General features: G+C 46.2%; 5 protein-coding genes across 5 annotated transcripts; 2 read left to right on the forward strand and 3 right to left on the reverse strand.

Moving 5' to 3' along the window:
• Nucleotides 1–784: 784 nt before the first annotated feature.
• On the reverse strand, nucleotides 785–1,222 carry N7471_013506 (uncharacterized protein; the record flags this gene model as incomplete). The annotated part of the gene is made up of 2 exons (XM_057286225.1): nucleotides 785–916; nucleotides 968–1,222. The coding sequence occupies 2 exons, from the start codon at nucleotides 1,220–1,222 to the stop codon at nucleotides 785–787; spliced, it is 387 nt and encodes a 128-aa protein (XP_057129550.1).
• A 5,446-nt stretch (nucleotides 1,223–6,668) lies between these two features.
• N7471_013507 (class I SAM-dependent methyltransferase) lies at nucleotides 6,669–7,715 on the reverse strand (the record flags this gene model as incomplete). Its single annotated transcript, XM_057286226.1, has 1 exon — nucleotides 6,669–7,715. The coding sequence occupies one exon, from the start codon at nucleotides 7,713–7,715 to the stop codon at nucleotides 6,669–6,671; it is 1,047 nt and encodes a 348-aa protein (XP_057129551.1).
• Nucleotides 7,716–9,233: 1,518 nt separating this feature from the next.
• On the forward strand, nucleotides 9,234–10,956 carry N7471_013508 (cytochrome P450; the record flags this gene model as incomplete). Its single annotated transcript, XM_057286227.1, has 6 exons — nucleotides 9,234–9,326; nucleotides 9,382–10,143; nucleotides 10,199–10,300; nucleotides 10,370–10,498; nucleotides 10,564–10,712; nucleotides 10,767–10,956. 6 exons carry the CDS (start codon nucleotides 9,234–9,236, stop codon nucleotides 10,954–10,956), a joined length of 1,425 nt encoding a protein of 474 aa, XP_057129552.1.
• A 2,421-nt stretch (nucleotides 10,957–13,377) lies between these two features.
• Nucleotides 13,378–13,735, reverse strand: N7471_013509 (uncharacterized protein; the record flags this gene model as incomplete). The annotated part of the gene is made up of 2 exons (XM_057286228.1): nucleotides 13,378–13,578; nucleotides 13,631–13,735. The coding sequence occupies 2 exons, from the start codon at nucleotides 13,733–13,735 to the stop codon at nucleotides 13,378–13,380; spliced, it is 306 nt and encodes a 101-aa protein (XP_057129553.1).
• A 397-nt stretch (nucleotides 13,736–14,132) lies between these two features.
• N7471_013510 (uncharacterized protein) lies at nucleotides 14,133–14,501 on the forward strand (the record flags this gene model as incomplete). The annotated part of the gene is made up of 2 exons (XM_057286229.1): nucleotides 14,133–14,267; nucleotides 14,322–14,501. 2 exons carry the CDS (start codon nucleotides 14,133–14,135, stop codon nucleotides 14,499–14,501), a joined length of 315 nt encoding a protein of 104 aa, XP_057129554.1.
• Between the last annotated feature and the right edge of the window lie 7,903 nt (nucleotides 14,502–22,404).

The raw sequence follows: 22,404 nt of genomic DNA on the forward strand, positions 1-22,404 counted from the left end.
TATTGAATAGAAATTGGTGTATTTTGATGTATATCAGCCCACCACAAAGTAGTTAGCTTGCCACTCGGGCTTTTTGCATAGCCAATATCATTGAGACCAGTTTCGGTGAATTCACAATGGACCAATTCTTGATTGAGCGCATTAGTCCCACTTTCATAAACAATCAACTTTGGCTTTGGGAGACTCTGGAGATGGGCTTGAGCATGCAATTCCAGAGAGCGATCCCCTGAAAAGATGCCGTAATTGTGGTCGTCGTAGCGAAAGATGTGCAGGATCACTGGCTCATTGCCTTCCGACAGCGCTGCAGTTACGAGAGGGTCTTGGGCCCGATATTTAGGAGGAGAATCGAGGTGAATGTCCATGCCAAGTGAAATAACGTTTTAGGTTTGTCTCTGGGCATTTATCGAGATGAGCCTCATCGTGGCCCTTCTGAAAAGTATTAAAAGATGAACAAGGACTCTTTGGCTGTAAATAAGTGATGACGCACTCCGGGGTTGTTTGGCGATCGCCCGTTTGTCTTGGGCAATGACTCATTGATCGGTGTACGGCTATTACCAATACAGTTCTGCCGTGACTAAAAGTCGGTGACCTAGAATGGCTTAGCTCGTATCGGATATATTTTCCCGGAATCAAATCATAAGAGTAAGAGTGAGTTGGTATAGCTGATTTCGAAAATTACTGTAATCAAATAAAAAAAGGTTAAGCATAGTGATCTTGCCCCAGACTAAAAGGTGCAAACTAAATTACATTTAGGATGAAGATATCCAGCGATTTAGATTGATTCTCAGTGGGGGGCAGTTTCCGCGGTTTCCCAAGAATACCAAAGGACCAGGTATTGAATTACTTGGCGGCCGTTGAGATTTACGGTCCTTTTGGTGATTGTTTTGAGAGCTTTGATGCCTTTAATGCTCTGTTTCTAAACGATTATGTCAAAGTCGGTATCGCGACAAAATGGATGCTGGCTTACCGTTACGACATCTCCGATATCGTCATTAAGAATAGTGTAGCCTGAACATTCAGGGTCTGAGGACTTGATTGAAACGCCTGAGAGGCTTTCAGAGTCTGATACAACGAATTCTCGATCTTCGCTCGTCTCTGACGGGACATATTCAGACTCAAGGTCCGAATCCGTGATGTCCTCGACATCGGAGCCACCGGAATTCAGAGTGGTGCCGCTGTCAGAAGATTCGTTGCCTTTTGGTGTATACTCCGGCAGTTTCATTGCGGTCAAGTCACGTAGTGGGGAAGAAGCTACTGTAGGAAGTTACTGGGGGAAGCGTTGTGATATATAAACCCAGGGTCTCTGTCCTTTTTTTCATTACTTCGTATTGCATGGAATTCATCATTTCGACGGCAAGTTTACTGGGGGAGTCATGTCTGCTCAATCTTCCATCTGTTGAAACCCATCACAAAGGCCATGCAAGAAGTAAAACGGAGGGCATTCTTCCACTTACAGTGCCATCTCTTTCTCGGAAGCTGCGGTAAGACAAAAATACAATTGAATTTATGTGTCAAATCTAGAGTAGCGAGGCAATTCAAATGGCCAACGATCCAAATACTTTTTCTTTCAACACTGATAAAATAATCTACAAGCAATTTTATCATTACCCAAACCAGGAGGCATAATCCAATTATGCGATATGTAATTACGGAGGGCATTGCCTTGACGTTGTAAGGGCTGACCGTTAATTTCAATATTCAACGATGATTATGACAATGTCCGCATGTACTATGCACTGAACTCGATCTGATATCCGTTCGAACTCTCCAATGAGCTGCCTTCGGGTATTTAAATTTGAAGTAAGTAGCATTGATACTGGGGAGCAAAGGAATTCATCGGAAATCAATCCTTTGTAGTTACTCGTTTTGCACACCATTACAATTTTCTAAGATCTGAATAAATGACTTATAGTTTTCCTGCCAAAAATACTGGCGTCTCGTAGTCCCTTAGCTTGTGCGTTTGACGACTTTCCTTCAAATTTGCGACTTGCCCAGCCTCCTTTGGCTACAATGTTCGCTAAGGCGGCAAGGTCAATCCCTTTTGCGTAGTGCGCACTAAGTCGGTCTATATTGGAAAGATCATATCGATGAAATTGGAATTGGATGGCTTTAAAAGCTCTTTATTCCTTCGACAATTACCCGGAAGAAGGGGAGGTATCGACTTTTGGTACTCGACGGCCACGGAAGTCATTTAACCCCGAAAATTGACGAAATCTGCGAACAAAATAGTATTATACCAATTCGTATGCCGCCGCATTCTTGTCACCTTTTACAACCTCTCGATATCGGCTGTTTTGCGGTGCTAAAACATTGGTATATTCGGATGGTTGAAATAAAAATGCGGAACCGAATCAATCATATCGACAAACTTGACTTCCTCGAAGCGTACCCCTCCGCACGAATTGAAGCTTTTAAATCGGAGACTATTAAAAATAGCTTCGGAGCAGCTGGTTTAGGCACACAATCGAGTGATTTCGAAGTTTAATTTTCAGCTTCGAACCCGACCCCTCCCCCTCCGAGCCGGGGTAGTGAATCAAGCCGGAATTTTACATGGAAAACCCCTTCTACAGAGAAAGAACTACATCGACAGGCTTCACCAATCAAAGTTTTACTTCGTACAAGACCTCGAAGTCCACCAAGCCCATCAGATCGTGCATTAAACCAGCTTGTGAAAGGCTTCCGCCTTACAATGCATAGTGCTCTCTTACTCGCGAAAGAAAATAAGAAATTACGCGCTGAAAACGAGAAGAAGCAAAAGCGCACTCGATCTAGAAGGCAGATACCCGCCGAAGAAGGCCTCTTAGTTCAAGAAGCCCCCCGGGCCGCGAAGAAGCCCTTCGCCGTCTTTACAGCCACGTACACAGGCTTTACCTAAGTGTAGTGGTTGTGGAGAGATAGAGCATAAAATCAATAGATATGCAGCTAGATAAATGATTTTAGTTGAATTAATTTAATGGCGTTTTGGTTGAGATAACTGCTTTTAAATAGTATAGATTTGGGTGGGGTGGCCACTCGCCTGTGGAATACGTTAGTTAAATGGTGTTGATGACGTCATCGACTCCGACCACCTAGGTAGCTATGTTAGAGGTCTTGGTATCAATCGAGAGATGTTAGTCTACTCAACACGACGTAACTCAACATGAAGTAACACTTTAGATCTTTTGCATTTGTCGCTTGTCTGCTCTTTTCTGATTCTTTGTATCCTAGCTGACCGTTGCAAATAGAAGCGAACCATGGTCTTACCCCAAACTGACCGTTGACTTCGGTGGCCGGAAGAGAAGGTCTTTAGACTTGTATGGCTGAATGACTGGAACGCCACTTATCGCCACCATCTTGTGATTTTATTGATATAATTGGGCGGATGTACATGTATGCACGATGTTCTGCTTTTTGATGTTCGACACGTGTACATTGCACCAGTCTTCCATCACATTCGAATCTGCTTCGCCCATCAGACACTCTCTATGGATAGCGCAGCACGATACAACCGACGCTCACCAGAAACAACTGAGGCCTGGATCCTTGGAAGTGGAACTGCATCTCTAGCATCAGCAGTTTACCTGATAAAGAATGCTCATTTACGTCCTTCTGCTGTGCACATCCTAGATGAACACTTGTCCTTGAAGCAAACAGTACATCATCAAGGTAGTACGCATGCAGGATACGATCAGTTTGCAGGGTGTCTCCCTGCTCCCATTGGATTGGGGTTGACAGAGCTTCTCGATATGATTCCGTCCGCAGTGACAGAAGGCCGCTCTTATCTCCATGACCTCCGAGCAGAGGAGGAACAAATTGTCATGAACAGAAAAGGGGGCACCTGTTTTATTGCTCAAAATAAAGGAGCTTTCAAACACCTGCTCACGAAGTCGCTGAATATAGGGTGGAGCCACAGAATACATTTAATTCGTCTTCTTATGAAAGGGGAGAAAAGCCTGCAAAAAATGGAGATCCGTATTTTTTTCCGAGAAAGCTTCTTTCAGAGTACATTTTGGACGATATGGTCGACACAGTGAGTAATTGCGCGACCCAAGGCATTGATCCCCTGGTTTAACTTCAGGTTTGTGAATCTGTAAGATTCGGTTTTCAGCCCTGGCACAGCGCTGCAGAATTCAGGCGTGCTGTTAGGCAATATTTATCCGACTTCCACAGCTTAGGCATTTTGAGCTGCCTGGATCTCACAGGCTATTATCAATACGAGTCGATACATCTTCCTATATATTTCTTTCTCCAGAGTCAGGGCGTGGATTTTCAGTTCGACATCAAAATACGGAACATCGAAACCACAGTCAACCAAAATCGTCGTACAATCAGTCGGCTCGCTGTTTCTCAGAACGGACTTGATTTCAAAAATGATATAGGACCTAGCGACATCGTCATTGCTGCACCGGGCTCGACTGTGTCGGGATCTGAAATTGGAACAAATGATCTCCCGCCAGCTTCCTATTCAATTGAAGCAGGAGATCACCTCGACGCAAACTGGGCACTATGGTTAGAAGCTGGGAACAAATACCCCAATCATGGCAACCCTTATAATTTTTGTACACGCAAATCCGAATCCATGTTGGAATCCTTCACTATCACAACCGAGCACATTGGATTCGTCGAATATCTTCAGTCTCTGTCGCGATGCACATCTCAGGCTGGTGCAATCATTCTTATGATGAATAGTAACTGGGGCTTGAGGCTTTGTCTCCCTGTCCAGCCTGTGTTTACTCACCAGTCGCATGACGTCTGTGTCCTCTGGGGCTTTGCGCTCTTTCCTGGAAACGAAGGCGAGCATGTCATAAAGAACATGCGTGTTTGTTCCGGTGCCGAAATCATGTCCGAGATCCTGTATTATCTGAATCCCCCTGGCGAGATGGCCACGGAAGCCCTTCAGCGTTCTATTACCATACCACGCGTGATGCCGAGGATGAGCTCGGCATTGTTGACTAGATCTCTTGAGGATCGTGCTTGCATTACCCCAGAATCAGTCGTCAATCTCGGCCTGGTTGGGCCTTTTGTCGAGACTCCATGGCGGACTTGTGTGGACACAAGCTACGGTGTGCACGTGGCACGGGCGGCTGTATCGCGTCTTATGGGCCTTGAAGATTGGCCCGAGGAACCTTCGGCCCCGTCAATCTTTAGGGTTTTGGTTACTCTGCTGTGTAAGTGATACTGACACCACGATCGAGGTGCCGTCCGACTTTACCCTTCCTTTACCGGGGGTCTTTCCTTATAATAACTTCTCCAACTTACCTTTGGGGTCATCGACCAGTAAACACTTGGAGTCAAGGCTATGTCCTCTTCTGTGTCTCGTGAGAGGACTTTCTTATTCACCGTGACTTTCCACTCTATCGTATACTGTACTGGATGCAGCTTGCCGGAAGCTCGTTACTTGACATTCCATTATGCCATTGGGTTAGATGAAGCAGTCTAGGAGTTTGCGGTTGCTTGTTGTGACAGGACTTCCAGATCGTTCTCAGAGTGATAGTCGGGGGAAGGGCTGAGCCCACAGCTTGACGCAGGCGTACGACCGTAATATCCTGGAGTGGAGGCGTATTGCGAATCGTGATCTCCAGGTTCGAGCTCATGCGGCTGAAAATCAGGGTCATTAGGATATTAATTTGCAGTCATCGTCCTTGTTTCAATGCTCTAACGGATCCAACGTCAGCATGATCTCGACCAGTCAGTTCAGCAGATGCTAGTCCCCTATCAAAAGGCTAAGCCTGTTACAAGAAGCAAAGAACATTACTCACTAGTACTGTCTCTATACAACTCGCTCATTCGCAGTGGTCATTCTAGAGGGCAAGTGATTGGCAGAATGGGGATTCTAATTCCTGCCACGTCTCCAAACGAGCAGGCATTCGTTTATTTGGCTTGTTTGCTAGATCAACGTTCTAGAACCCCTGGAGACCATACGAGTCAAATACAGAAGCTATTTTAAGCTGTTATTTACGATTGTACTGGAATACCGCCAAGAAAGGGGTTCAGGGGCAGAGTAGCCGTAATAGGTATAGCATGTTTCGAAAGAGGGTTCGAGAAAGAATCTCTGTATGGAAATGGTGAAACTGATTTCGATCCATCCTGTACACAGACCGGCGTGGAAAGCGACGGCGAGTCCCTGATCAACGCTGTTCCCAGCTGCTTAGCCTCCTATAGTTCTAGTCGAGTATACAAAGGTGGTCGAGAGCGAGCTAGTTGCGGAGGCAGGCACTCTGACTGAGATAGAGGCTCTATGTGATGTGATGAAATCTCAATTATCTCAATGATTACCACTTGAAATCCTCGGGCCAGCCTCTATTCCCAATGATCTTAGCGCACTAGCCTCGATAGGGCGCTCTCAATGTATAGATCCGCACGGAATATCGCACTGCAGGGACTGGGCCCGTGTGACCAGGGTATTTCCCTGCCCCGAAGAGTATTTTCGCTTTGATCGGCGCACGAGGTATTGTCATATTTGAAAACAGATTCCTGTGCATATATTCACGAATTGTTTCCCGAACCCTATTTTGAAACACACTATTTCAGAAACATGACTCGTTCATGAAGCGGTTCATGGCCTCTGTTGATGAGATGGGGCGGATCAGCCATATGTGCATTTTCGTTTCAGCGCCGTTTGAAGTCGCTGCCTTATCACCTCATTGTTAAAGGGAGGGTATGTGCGTTCTTGAAGTTGATGGAATTTCTCATTCCTGCTTGATATAAACAGAGGTCTTACTCTTTGCAAGCTCCTCTGGGAAGGGCTTTCTGGCCCAGACTCTCTTTGCGTACTGGTAAGCGTGAAAGCGAGGGTTTTTCACTGCCTTCCGCATCTGGGCCACATAAACCTGGACTTCTTCTTTGGACCACGGCACCGGGTCTCCATACTTGGTGAGGAGGTACATTGAGTAACCCTCCATACCTGCCAGCCAGTGCTGCATATTGACGAACCCAGCCTCTTTCAATGATTTCATCTTCGGCCAAGCCCCGATAGGCCACTTAGCATTCTTCTCGTGAATATCAACAAAACCCGCTTTCTCAATCGACGCGCGCATTGTTTTCGTTACGTCAAGAGGCTTTCCAGTCTTTTCGCCAGCAGCGTAAAATCTCGGCCCCCAGGAGAACAGCACGCTGTCCGCAGGAACGCTTCCATCGTCGCACTCGCAGCAGATGTTCATTTCAATTTGCTCGAACCATCCACCAGGTTCCAGGTTATCATAGCACTGCTCGTAGAGACGGCTCCATTCGTCAGGCGTAAAAGCCCCGATGCCGTGACGAAGATGAATGAGATCAAATTTATCATGCCAAGTCCACCGCTGCAAAACGTCGTCGACTTCCAATATGCAGTTTGGGGGGACCCAACTGGTAGGCGGTGGGAACAGATCGACACCCCGAATGATGGCGTCGGGGTACATATCCGCCATATCAATAGCCCACGAACCCTGCCCTGTCCCAACATCGAGGACATTCTTCGGCGAAGGGATTGGTGACTGAAACAGTAGGTTGGACTCATCGGAGTCCATGAGAAGACATGCGAGATGCCCCACTTGATAGGTCTCGAACTGCTTCTCGTCGGAAGGGCTAAAATATTCGGATTCTCTCAAGGTTTGGTATCTTCTGCCGTTCTCCATGATCCCCTTGTACAGGGAGGAGCCGATCGAGGTGGTCTCGGATCTCCAGTCTTCGGGTTCATATGAGTCGGATTGCATCTTATATATATCCGGATCTGGTGCGATCGTGATCTTGTTGATCATGTTAGCCATGATAGAGAAGTGTGGTATGGATACAGTTATGGAATATGGAAAGATGAAGGAAAGGTGACCAGGATCAGGGACCCAATTTAAGAGGGGTCATGCACTACACATGCATGGTTTTGTGGCAGTATTTTTATTTGAAGGGAGCCAGGACGCTAGGCGCACTCAACATGGGGCAGTCGGAAGAATGCAGCAAGATGTGCAGGTGAGTTTTACAGATAAGAATCTTTTCCAGTCGGCCCCATGCGGGTTTTTATTTATGTAGTAAGACCAATTTGAGGCTCAATTTATGTATGGAATATGTATATGATTCTCTTCCTTTCTGATTATCAGGCAATTTTGAAACAAATTGTGACTTAACGCAAAGCCTTTGTGGGATTTGCACGGACCACAGATTCTTCCGGTGCTTCCGCAAGAATATCCCTTAATCTCGGAATACCCCTTGTTGTCATACTAGTCTCTATATACCCGACGTTGCCCATAGCTACTGCCAGTACTACCCTACTGTTTAGGGGTACAGTAATCGTGTATTTCTGCTATGAAATGGAAAAAATTGGTGGCTCGTTCGGACTTGCTCGATAATGGTAAACAGATGGCTCGTATTTGCCCATTATTATGGGAGGAGTTATCCATTATTTCTGCACAAGACTTGCCGAGGTCTAAAGGGGACGGCAAAGCAGTTCACGGGAAAGAGGGGTTTGGTCCCCGTAAGTAGTCCATTCCAGTAGCCAATCACTGACAAGGCAACGGTGGGTACTGCGAGGTTCTGCGCCAAGTTGGTTTTGGCAACTGTCTTGTTCATTAGCAGAGACTTAAAATCTAGGGACAACTGCCTCTCTCCATCGCTGACCCAGGTGCAAGACCCAGTTGAAACATGATCCACGAAGAAACCGAAGAATCTTGAAAGCCAACATCTATGAGTCGATCTGTTGCCAAGTGGATATGATTTTCGGGCCAAAGAGAGACCGGCTTGAGGAAAGGTAGTTGGCGATCGCACGGGCGCTCGTCAGCAAAACCTAAGCTGCTGCTCCTTCCTAGATAAGCCGACTAGTGCTATTGACGGCGGAATCCGAGCACTATATGCCACCATGGGTCCTATTGTGACAGCGCCTAGTCAGAGGCCAAGGAAATTTACTCCACGTCAGATATTATTCTGATTATGCTGTCCCCCTGTTCTCAACCTGACCCTTGGAGCCGGGACACCACAGCGGGCAGTCATATTTGAGATGACATCTCTCACTTTACACGACCTCGTGGTGTCAGTTGGTGGTTGGCCTCTCTGGGCGTTGGCCCTTTTCGGCGCATTTTTTGCTCGCGCGGTCTTTAGACGATACTGGACGTCGATCAGAAATATTCCCGGCCCATTTTTAGCATCCTTCTCGAGACTTTGGCAGGTTCTCCAAATTTTGAAAGGCCATACCGAAGTAGAAACAATCAAATTGCACAAACAACATGGTAGGCTTGTCTACATCTCCCCCAACCCCCTTTGCCACACAATGGAGATTCTTATCGTGTACAATGTCAGGGTATTTTGTTCGCATCGGGCCAAACGAAGTCAGCGTCTCTCACCCAGATGCCGTTAGACAACTCCTACATGCCCAAATTGCCAAGGTATGGTGAGCTCCTCTTCCTCATATGAGCTTTACACTAAATATCTATTAAACAGGGCCCCTGGTATGCAATCCTTAGTCTACCGGATTATCGCTATGTGAACCAGATGTCGGAATTGGATCCCCAACAACATATCAGAAAGCAGCGCAACATCGCGTCGGGATATGCTCTTTCCAATATCATCAAGCACGAGCCGCATTTCGACACAGTTCTGCGTCTTTTGACCACCCGCCTGAACGAATTTTGCAGATCCGGCCAACCGGTTGAATTGGATCGGTGGTTCACCTTTTTCGCATTCGACGCTGTGGGCGAAGTCATCTTCTCGAAATCCTTTGGCTTCCTAGAACAAGGCAAGGATGTCAGAGACGCCATTGCAAACCAGAGACTATTAGCTCCCTATGCCGCTGTGATGGGCTACTATGCCTGGTTCCATAACCTGACGCTTGGGAACCCGCTTCTTAGTCGACTAGGTATCCAGCCATCTTCGCACGTATTTGACACTTGTATTGCGGCTATCGATGCGCGCAAGGAAAACCCTGCAAAGCGAAATGACATGATGCAGAAGTGGCTTGACACTCGTGCCAAATATCCTGATCGTATGGAAGAGGTTGAAATCTTTTCCACCGCCGTTGGTACTCTTGGTGCTGGTGGAGACACTGTTAGCGCAACGATACAAGCGCTCTTTTATTTCCTGATTCGCCATCCTCAATATATGGCCCGGGTGCAGGAGGAACTCGACGCTGCCCAGGCCCGCGAAGAGCTGTCGCCTATCGTTCAATATTCCGAAGCGCAGAAATTGCCCTTCCTTCAAGCTTGTGTATTTTTAGGAACTCACCCCGTTTGACGTACGTGATTCTAACACCATCGAATAGATAAAAGAGACATACCGACTTCACACCGCCGTTGGACTGGGTCTTCCACGAGTCGCGCCCCGAGGTGGAATCACAATCGCCGGCCGACATTTCGCACAAGGGGTAAGACTTCTCCCCACACCCTTCATTTGGTGTATTAGGTATCCGGTTCTAATTGTCGGGAATCTTTAGACAGTTCTTAGCATAAATCCTTGGGTCATTCACCGGAACCCCGACCTGTTCGGGGAGGATTGCGACAGCTTCAACCCAGACCGCTGGCTCCAGAAACAAGCTGGACGAATGGATGCCTTCTTGATCCATGTATGCATATATCCCATCTGACTGCTATCTTGCAAAATTTACTAATGCCTATTTCCCTTGCATAGTGGGGGGCCGGATACAACGCATGCCCCGGGCGCAATTTTGCTCAATTTGAAATATCCAAGCTTGCTGCCACTTTGTTCCGAGACTATGATATTGAGCAAGTGGATCCCAACCAAGAGTGGACCTGGCACAATCATTTTATCTGCGTGCCGTACGAATGGCCCTGCAGAATCCGACAACGTCCAAGGACATGATCTAGAATCAGACCTTCGCCACTAGCATCATTATCAAATGATGGGACAGTCAGGATCTGGGATCCGACAACCGGCCGGCGCGTGGCAACCTTCGAAGGGCATAGTGAATCGGTTATCTTGATTCCTGGTCGCGGGTCTTATCACGTCCATGCCTCACTGCTCAACCTCCTTGCCACAGCAATATGGGTATGGCTTCAATGAAGACCAGTCCTGGATAACCTATGATGGAGTCAACGTCGTATGGTTGCCTGCTGAATATCAACCGGCCTCACCCTCCATTTTTGCTATGTCTGCAGCAACTATGGCTACTGGTTGTTCATCAGGTCGTGCTATTTTTCTCTCGCTCTCAGAGCACAATCGCGTAAAAGCATCCCAGGATCATCCCCAATTCGCAGATAGATATCAGCTTCGCCAGCGCTCAGCACTACATGATAATTTCCCACAACTTAATTGTTTTTAACCAACGTATCAACTTCCTACCTATTTCATCAACCATATGGCTACGTTTAACACTGAAGGATAGCACTTCATCAGCTTCACCATCAGACGACTCCGCGATGCTAGAACGGACTCAGATTGGTGTGCAGTCCACGCCGATAATTTTGTTGGACCTGTGTGGAGTGGGATTACCATCTTTCCACCACGGCCTGTGAGAAAACCTAAGGCTTCCGATGGAGTAAGACAACTCGGGACGGATGTGTGCAACGGAAATTAAAGAAACCGGCCTGTTAGCATTGAAAGAACTTTCCCTCGACCAAGCTCTTAAGTTGTCTGAACGTACGCGGAGCCACTTAAGCGTGAGCTCTACGAACGAGTATCATATGACTGCATAATAAACAAGGAACTTGGTAATTTTGCTTCAAGATTTTGACCTGGTTTCTCACCTTTTCCGGAAACTCTATACAGTGTGTGTGTGTGTGTGTGTGTGTGTGTGTTTCTCATTTACCCTGACACCTCGCAATTTGAGAGCGATATGCAGGATACAACAACTATATATATCCGAGTATGTACATGTAGAGTGGTCCACTTCCTGAAAACGAACTTAGAGCCTCGTCAAGGCCTCTCGTGGCCTAATTGCCGCTCCCATTGTTAGGCTGCCCTCGTGGCGCGCGACTGCGAAACCGCTGTGACGCCTCGGCGAAGTCCAGCACGGCATTGACCGTTTTGGCTCGCGAGACGGTGTCTGGTTTACCTTTCTCACCTTCAGTTGAGCCTCCCAGCAGACTCGACACGCTATTGAACGCGTCCCCAACCTCTCTTCTGAGCTCCCTCCACAATTCCCTCAGACTTGGGCAGTCCACCAGAACATGGGTGACTGTTTCTTGCGCGCCGCAGACGCACTGGTCATCCTCGCGGAAACCAAAGGTCTTGGCGTAGGTAGACAGCCAGTTGTGGCCCGTGCGTAACTGCGTAAACAGGTACGCCCGGCCCCTGGGCAAACTTCCATATAATTTCCGAGTGTGCGCTGCCGGCAGCGTGTTGTCGATTTTCCTTAAATGACCGCCTTTGGTGCTGGATTTCCACTCGTGCTCCCACTGAGCTCGAATCTTTCCACGGATGTACGCGTTCTCCCTTGTCAGCAACGGTCGGAAGGGGTGGGTCTTGCCTGGGCGCGCAGCCTCCCGAGCTAGTCGGTCTGCCGCGTCGTTCCCTGGGTCGTCGCAATGTCCCGGTATCCATTGGAGACGAAGCGCGATGTTCCTTGCTTGGATTTCTGTGGCCGCTGAGAGGATCGCGAACTCTATACAGTGATATTCGAAATCAGACTTACCTCCATACTCTCACAAATTCATTCCCGAACCCAAATCTGAAACGCACTAATCTAAATATGGATTGGCTCTAGATCCCCCGCTTTCCAGAACCCAGAATAGAAAATATGTATTTTACATGAGGCTACGGAAACTATGATCGATATACAGCAGTCAGTGGACATAATTAATTACACCCCCTATAGCCCCACCCAGCTCACCGCCACTGGAGTGGTATACGCCATACTAGATTTCATTATGAATTTATAGTTAGAGGTTTTTGACTGGCAGTATATTATATAATCAGGGGGTGTGGGGCCAAGGGGTGTAATTACTTATGTCCAGTCACTGTACTTTACTTGAAAATCATATACGAGTGGTACCATAACTTTCTCGTGGCAAACTCCCGCTCGGCCCGTCCCTCTCCGCTAACTTCGTCCTAGATATTAGATCCGTTGCTCGGCACCTTAAGTTCCTGACCATCTGTTGATTATCTGAGACCACCCCTCTCGATCTCAAGCACATAAATCTGTACTCGGTGAGTTTTTGAGCATTGGTGGTTGTTTCTTTCGTTACATTTCAATCTAAGATGTAATAGGTTTTATCAAAGCCATCCCCCCACTTGCAAACTCTGATCCGGTCTCCCGACTTCCACGGCAGAAAAAATGCCGAATCCTGCGGGCCACGAAACTCCTGAGGTAAAAGAAAAGTTTCATGGAGGGGTTTTGGCTCTGACCCATTTGTTCTCAGAAACGTAGACGGAATGCAGCCAAAAGAATCATTTGCTTCATTGTAACCCATGGCTTGGTTCCCTTGAATCCATGCATGGACGATGATCAAGTCCCCCGGCCTCGCTGTAAGAAATTCGTGGGTTTTACCAGTGTATGGTTTGTTCACCAGGAACATTAGAGGAACGGGTAGAACCTCCCATTTTTTTGACATCAGCTGCCTCTGGGAATTGGGCCGACTCATTGTCAACAACGTTTCCAGGGAATTTTTCGGCTATTAGAGTTGCAAGTCGTTGGAACTCAGGATTCTCGAATCGAACATTTTGTTCTGACAGGTACTCAAGTTCCTATGACAAAGATGTTAGCGTGGAGTTTTATCGAGAAATGGACTAGACTTACAGCATGAAGGATGCGTAAATGCATCCTGGTTTTGCTCATAACGACATCAGTATCACGGCCTTCACTAAGGCTTTCGACATCAGAGCTTGGGATAACGGACGGCATTGTCGATTTGTTTGGGCTCTGGTCTCTTTCAGTTGAGAGACTCTCGAAAAGTAGTGGAAATAATCATTGAGAGAAAGGGACTGGGGGATACTTATCGGCTTCCATTAGCACAAAATCAGAAAGGCCTAGGCTATGTACTCCAGCCAAGGAATGGTGCATATGCAGCAAATTCGATTCTGAATATCAACATTCCAACCAGTGAATGAGTTGGAATGTAGAGTCCGTGGAGGATATTAGGCCTGAGGAGACCCCCTTGCGTCTGGAACACCACCCTAAGTTTTCAATTCTTCCACCATTCCTAATGTCACTTGCTCAGTGTTTTGTTCCAATCTTTTAGTTTTCTCCAGTGGATTGCAGAATTTAATCTCTGCAACTGAACAGTTTCACCCACCTGGCTATGCCTATTCTAAATTATTTACCCGTGGACGTCACCGGAGCCACTAAAATTCTCCAAGCGGGGCTGGAGGGCGGAAAGCTCGCCGTTGCTTATGGAAAGTCCGCCCTCGAGAAGCCCGTTAATGTGACCGTTCAGGTTAATATACAGCTCCATACATACAGAGAGTATTTCTATGCTAAATTACAATAGGTAGCAGGATGGAGCACTCAGAATCCTGTTCTAGCCGCGCATGTGTGGTCGTGGGCGCTAGTGGTGCTGTGGTTTTCGCTGCTCCCGGCCTCGCAACGGCCCCAGTTTTATCGAGTATGGGATTCACAACAGGCGGAATCCACGCAGGTATATACAAATTCGCAGGAATCAACAGCTTAAACCTTGTTTCCCGCGCCCCGAAGCTCGAATAACCATTCATACCTAGGTTCAGCAGCAGCAGTCGCTCATGGTTTGATCGGAAATACTGCAGCTGGGAGTGCGATGGCCATAGGACAGAGCGCTGGTGCAGGAGGAAGTGGCCTTGTGATTGTCAATGGAGCTGCACAATTGGGGGGTGCTGCGATGACGGTGGGAAGTGCTAGTTTAGCGTGGATCAAAGCCAAACTATGAACATACCCTATGCAATGCAAGACCAGGATTCAGGCTAAACGCATGGGGCCATTCGTTTGTTGGAGTTGGGCAGTCTCTTTATGTTGAAAGTTGAAACTGGGTTTGGGCGCGTACGATATCCAATTAAAATGTGCGTGGTTATCTCCAGGTGAGCTGGCTAATGATAAGCGGCGAATCAAAGATCAACAGCCCTGGAAGTGTGAGGCACGGGAGGGCCTACTGTCAGTAAAAGACAGTTCAAGATGCTACTTCCATTCCTGCGACGCTATTGGCGTTTTCCTTGTGAAGAACTCCAATTCGATTAGCAGGCCTCGAACGGTCTGTACAAGAACTCCTCAGCTGGGTAAGGAAGAAGTCCCCCATAAATACTTACCGCTTTGGATGACTGGCTGATAGATAGTCATTGCTACTGAGCCGAGTAGGACAGTCCAGACCGGAACTCCCTCCACGGCCTGTGAGAAAACGTAAGGCTTCCAATGGAGTTAGACAATTCGGGACGGATGTGTGCAACGGAAATTAAAAGAAACCGGCCTGTTAGCATTGAAAGAACTTTCCCTCGACCAAGCTCTTAAGTTGTCTGAACGAACGCGGAGCCATTTAGGCGTGAGCTCTACGAACGATTATCAGGAACTTGGAAACTTCGCAAGATGTTGACCTTCTCACCCGTTTCCGGAAACTCTATACGAAGGCTAATTGTATAGTCCTACCCATGCACGACTTCCCATTCTTTGCGCTGCTCATACTTAGACCATTTTCAAGTATTTTTATAGTCTACGAATAGCTTTTTGGTAACCATTTTCCGGACACAGATCACTGTTTCAATGTCGAGTAAACTGACAAGTTTCAATAAATACCTAGTAGCCGATTTCGAATAAGCGCAGTATGTATGAACTATATTATGAGGAAGCCGCCCAAATACTCCACCTTTTAATCAGCAAAATACCAAGTTTCATGGTGTCTGAGTTGGTCTTCGCCATGAGTTCCTTTTTCAAATTATCTGGAATACACTTTGCCACCAAAGGAAGGGCACGAATAATTCCAGTATACCTCGGATGCTTTTCTGAGAGCCCTTGCAAAATCGCCTCTTGGGTTCCATAATTTGGCAGATCCATCTGCTCTTTGAGATGATGCTGGAGCAGTTGAAGCTGCCTTTTGATGCGGTTTTTCGCATTGCCCCGCGAGCTATGATTGAGTAAGGGCTTTCGAAGTGTCTTCGTTATCGCGTTGCGACCCACTGGTCTCATGAGGTGGTGAGGAGTTACCGAAGATATTCCTGTCATAGCTGGATTGACATTTTGCAGGACGCCATGCTGCTGCTGTAACGTTCCATCATCTGAATGCGCCACTTTGCTTTGGCTTAAGTGGAGAAAATAAAGGACTTCCTCGCTGAATTGCGAAATTGACAAGTACTGCAGCTGTGTCTTACCCACATGACTCATGGGACGGTATATGGTGCCCTCTTCTTTCAGTGATGGGTGTAGCAATAAAGCATGGTCATTACTGTCAACCAAAGGTGGCATTAGGTCATTCAACTCGAGAGACGCAAGGGGGCTGCTACAGTCATGCAGGCTTTGGGCTAACTTATAGTTTGCCGAAGAATCACTCAGAGGTGCCGGACTTTTGGTAATGCGATCCATCGGAGATAGTAATAAATTTTTGTTCCAAGTCTCGAGATAGCCCTATAGGCAGAGCCAAAGTTTGTGCTTACCAGCGACTCTGTGGTTCCACTTGTAGGGATTTATACGTCAGGCTAGTATGCTCATTATATCTATTAACCAAGGGAGTTTGATCCATCATAAGAAAAAGCCCATCAAGAATTCAGCATTTTTCGAGTTGGTTTAGTGGGCGATTATTTTAAAGGGGGCAATGAAGATTTTGGTGGTGTCTGCAGGCATTGAAGACAACCACCACAAAGATACGTCGGCTTAGTTTCCTGACTTATGATATCTGGCAGTCGCAAATCTGACGACAGTAATTGTTATCTCCCGGTTAGGCGTAGTTACGGCTGAGCTATCCTTGCAGTCTTTCTTCGTTTTCGTCTGCTAAGACCATATCCCAGGGTTTGATCGAGGAAGTTCTTCGTTCTATCATTTTCCCTTTATTCATTATTCGCAATGCGCCTAACTTGCTTTTTCATACGGTACTTGGTTTCGCCTGTATTGCACTTTCCTATTACGCACTGGAGTTTATTATGACAACGTTTATATATATCACTTATTCTGCGGGCTTCCTCCCCGCGGCGTATTATATAGGCTCGGTTTACAAGCGAAAGGTTTTAAACACATGGCCCAAAGTTAATAAAGCATTGTCAGGATACCTACGCGCACAACATGGACACTCAAGATCATCCAGCGTAGCAATTGACACATGTTCTCTATGTTTTTGCGAGCCTGGATTCGAATACAGAAAGGGGGTGCCTGCTTGGCTCCTACACCGATCTTGAAACACTACAGATTCTTAGGATGAGGTTGGAACTAATGTTTACGGCTGCATCAGACAGCTCTTCCTGCATATGCAAAAAAAAACCGAAACTCGAAATGCTTTTATCTGGTGGATGGGTCTTTCCCCTAACTTCGCCCAACCGCTTCGCATCGGTGCTGGGCGATAGATATTCGTTTATTCTGCTATTTTTCCTATTCAAGACCTGGGCTACATATTAATTGGCAGTTATGAGACTGTTGCCGTGCATGACGCAAATCTATAGTTTGACATACCTTTGAAATGCGCCTAGAGACCAACCAGTCAAAGATTAGAAAAGACACTCAATATGCGGTGACGTTTAATAAAATTCAAACTGAATTGAACATGGGCTTATCTCGCTTGAACAGAATCAAAATTTTCAACACGAGTCAAAATTTTCTCTACAAGGATGGCACTAGTATTATGTTTATTATATATAATCCCAACAGACATAATCCTCTCATCCAAGATATCCGGCACCAAGACCCATGAGGAGATAATTAACAGAAACTGCGAGTCCACTATTGGGAAGATTCTTAAGATAACAAAACTATAAAAACGCTGAGCGCCATAATTATTCAAGTATATTCTCTACATTTTACAATCTGATAAAATCCGTATTTCTCCTTATTCCTATGAATGACATATTGGCAGTTATTTCGGGCACAATCTAGGCAAAATCAAACCTCTATATTCGCGATGGAAGAACCCACTTATCTATCCCCCATTCCCACACATTCCACTTTCTTATTTCCGTGGTCGGTGGAACAAGTCGATTTTCGAGGTGAGCTGTCTGGGTATAGCGAGGATCTACACTACGCGTCAGATCCGACTCTCCTTCCTGAGACCCAAATTGGAGATTGCTGCCACGACGACAAAGGAATGGCCTGGAAGGTATTCTCTAAGGAAGAGAATGCAGGTAATGTGTCAATGAAACTTCTTCGAGACAATTGGAGTTTATTTAAAGATCTCCGCCTTGAACATTGGGTCGAACACGTGATGGAAATGCCCTCGGCAGCCATTAGTCTGTTCGAATCTTATCACCACAGGCTTGGCTTTTCCTTATTCTCCTTCCTGTGCCAAACCCCGGGAGAGACAGAGAAGTATCATTCCGTGGCAGAGGTTTGTTATCCAGTTGAAGCTCTTCTGTGGCTTTCAGTGCGGTGAGTTGACGAGACCAATAGAAAGTTCGACCAAACGATCGCTTCCTATATGACACGATCACACATGCCCTTGTGTGCTTCAAGAATGGCAAGACCTACAGCAATCTGGGCCTGGATGCCTCTGTCATTACCTCCCCCTCAAAGCTATGCTTTCACAACCGGATAAAAATGTGCTCCGGCGATTGGCTGTACTCAAAAATCGGTATAAGCGCTATCGAACAGGTACCGATATAGCGTAGGGCCGGGATTTTCAGACCGATACAGACTTTCTCATGGCCTTGAGTGAAAATAGCGCTGCCAAAATGGCTTGGGACTTAAGTCGAGATACATTTGCTGAGTTTCGCAAAATAAGCCTTCACAGTATACACGAGAATGATTGCCACCTCCAATGCCTGGCTTTACGATGGGACCAGCTACACTATGATGTAGAGGATGTTGCATCCACCGGGGAATTTGATGATAAGCTAATGGGACTCGCGAAGGTAGATACCCTGTTCATCTTCATCTGCGCTGGCTAACTCGGGGCAGGAACTTTATCACCTCCGAAACTTCTTTTGCCTTTCTGCTACACTCGCTGGAATGTCGAAAGCAGGCATTAGAATGGATATGGATATTACTAAGTTTGTTGACTCTTTCGGAAATTACCGTCAATATAGGCTCAAACTCCACATGGAGCCTTGTCTTCCATTTCTATATCCATTCACTAGAGAGCTGAAGATGGGGAACCACGGAGCTTTGAGGAACATCTTTAGTTTTATTCACTATGACCAGCACCTTCGACAGATTGTAAAGTTGTGGTGACGGATAGGACTCTCGAGACTTCAGCACAAATGATTTTGATGGAAATTGTCAACCCAGTTGGGGTTAAAAACTACGGATTCCTCAAACTGCAACGTTGTATTTTGTTATTCAGCATCCCCTCAGTCTGACAAAGATCCCTCGTTGACAAGTACTGTACCGAGCCTGAATCTTCTTATGCAACTAAATGTGATTTGGAAAATTGAAAAAGCTTCAAGCTAGCCAACCTACAGTATGTGTGTGTAAATTATTTACCCCGGCCCCTCGTCGAAGTTGAAACCCTGAGTTGAGGTACAAGTGTGATTGTTCTTTTCAGTCTAAGAGAAAACATCCAGCTACTTATAGTCGTAGCTGCTTCTGCCTAGCGGAACGGCGGCCAGCAGGCAGCTACTCCTATTATACTATAGATAGATCTATATACATCACGTCATGTGACCCAATTGTCGAAGCGATATGCAGGCTACCATAAATACATAAATCCATGTACGTGAGGCTGTGACACTTCTTAGACAAACTTGGAGCCTCGTTTAGACCTGCTGCCAACCTGCATTAATCATGTAAATCAATCGAGAGCAATATAATTTGGGGGAATAATCATTGACACATCTATGCATACCGAAAATGATTTCAGGGGAGGGCATTCTACTAATCTACTGTACAAGGAAACCCAATGGTGAGGGTTAAGTTAATTCAGTGCTTGGGAACCATAAGCTGAAGGCTTTAGGGTCACTTCGAGATAATCACACGATGAAATAATACTCTATTATAAATACATAACTTGCTGTCAGGGTGTGGCATCAAGTTTCACATAAGCGGAATGCCTCAACTAAAAATTTACACATTGTGCAACAAAGCTGAGCCCGCTATATTTAGGTTTTCTGATCTCGAAAATGTCCATTTATACCTTGAAGAGTTTTAGTTTCACTTAGGATAATGATAGCTGGATGCTGTACGCATAAGAAGGCATCTAATCACTCTTGGGCTGCATAAATATTCAAAGCCTGGAGACAGCCTGGACATAGAGAAATCTGTGAGTGTTAATCCCCGACATCTGTTATAAAGAAGCGTTCAAACTTACAGGTCTCGCCTAGATCGCAATGTTTGGAGCTTTAGTGGGATGCGTTAGTCCCCTCTCTTCGAAAATGGAGTGCCTCAATTCCAATGCACCAAAACTTCTTATCCAGGCGAATCACCTGATTGAAATTTATCGTCCCTTATGGGAGTTGTACGTCTCAAAATCGACGGAATGTCGACTACTTGGCGAGACATACCAACAACTCCAAATCATCAACATGCAGCTATGCCAAGAACAAGAATATTTAAGATGTCGCCAGGCAGATCAAGAATTACTTGTGGCGTTCTCTATAGATGCATTTCAGACGGCTAAGAGAATACTGAAGAATCTTTTCGAAATCTGCGATATTCATTCTCTTGGTGCCAAAAGTTTGGTTGGATAAGCGATACGGAGGGATGGGATATGTCGGGTCAAATATTTCATAAAAGTTTGCTTCTAACCCCATGCCACAGAAGAGGAATGAAACCGATATTGACTAGCACCAGTTCATATTACTGTACTAAGTATCAAATTCCAACAAGTAAATCTAAGAATTCCTTCAAATGCAATACTAGGCAATATAGTTACTAGCTGTACAGTATGTAGGTAATCTTCGATTACCCTGACAATTTGGGGAAGCGGTCCAGTTGCAATATTCATTTTGGCTGCTAGTTATACTTTGCTGCACGTATACCAAAGCTCCTGGGTGAATATAACCCACAACAGCTTGCCGCAGGCGAGGCTATGATTATTTTGTCATTTATGGAGACTTGGTTCTGGAGCCATTTGGCCTCTTTTCCTATGAGGTGACCAAAAGGGATTGAGTAGCTTCCAAAAGCCTGCTTTATAAATCACTATCCAGTTGTAGATCCCAGTATCCGTGACTTTTACCCTGCTCCATTAGCATACATCATAGGAAGGTAAGCTAGGACGACACCGCTTCGGCCGACTAAGATCGGTACTAGTTTCCAGTGCAAGCAAAATTAAATTACGGTTATTGGTACTCCGATAGGCGCATTCATCCTCTCGGACCATTCATACACTCCCTTCGCACACCCCGATTGTGCCGCAGTGGCTGTCTTTGTATTCCAAAACCGGCTTCTGACTACGAGTGCGAGACGGTTAGTAAACTATCAATAACCGAGAGGACATTTATATCCTGCTTTCTCGGAACTGGAGCGTTGGCAAATGTTGAGCTCGGCTGTTATACTCAATCTACATGTTGCACTTTGAGGTAATTGGAGGGGAATACTGCAATGAATCCTCCATTGAAACTATCTGACGAACGATGTGTGCTTGAGGTAAGTCCTATTTGCCAATCATCTCGAATATAACCCATTGGTGTTCACACCAACCCGATTATTAGCTCCATGGTTGTCCCCGCAAATTAGCCTTTAATTCGACTGGTAATATTTAATATGCAATAATATGCGAGAAAAGCGAACTGAAGAAGGCAGCATGTTCCGCAAGAGAATTTTTCCTCATCCAACCATCTCATGTGGTCTTGTTTGATCTACTCCTTGGTAAGAAGCGGATAGCAGAGAGCTAGGCTTGTTGCGATATTGTCCGTATCAAAGTCCTCTGGTTTTATCTTCTGAAAGCCATATGTGGAGATCGTGGTCATCTAACCCTTCAAATAATGGATTCAATGCTGACAAGTTGAGCAATAAAAGCTCCTCGGAGAACGGCTGTCCGGAATCGATCTTCATTCGGAAGGGGGTAGTCATTACTTGGGCTCCCCATTGGTTTCCCTGCTAGAATGGACCAATCCTGTACTGCTGATCCCAGCTAGCTGGCTCCGCATAAGTGGTTCTATCATCCATTGGGATATGGGGTACGCTAGAGACCCCCGCATATGGCGCCCATGCAAATTCGCCATCTGCGATTATGCCATGGTCTCTTGCCTCTGTTCCCCACGCGGCCTCGGTATCTGCAAGTAGGATGTCGATTTCATCTGGGGACCGCTCGGCTGCAACATTACGTGGAGATAGAACCGGACTGTCTGGTATTCCAGCATCAAAGTATGCAAAGAAAGCATGAAAGACAGAACGACGCACAAAAGCTGCGCTGACTCGCTGGTAATCGCTAGCACTTCTCAATGACTCCCTTGAGAGGGCGAACCGGTCAGCGTCTACTGAGTCCGTAAATGGCTTTCCGCTTCGTCTCTCCAGACCGACATCTTCATTGTCAGGTGGGA

Source organism: Penicillium samsonianum, assembly GCF_028829775.1.
Source record: "Penicillium samsonianum strain IBT 33392 chromosome Unknown utg000009l_segment0_segment0, whole genome shotgun sequence".
In the NCBI taxonomy this organism is placed as follows: Eukaryota; Fungi; Ascomycota; class Eurotiomycetes; order Eurotiales; family Aspergillaceae; genus Penicillium; species Penicillium samsonianum.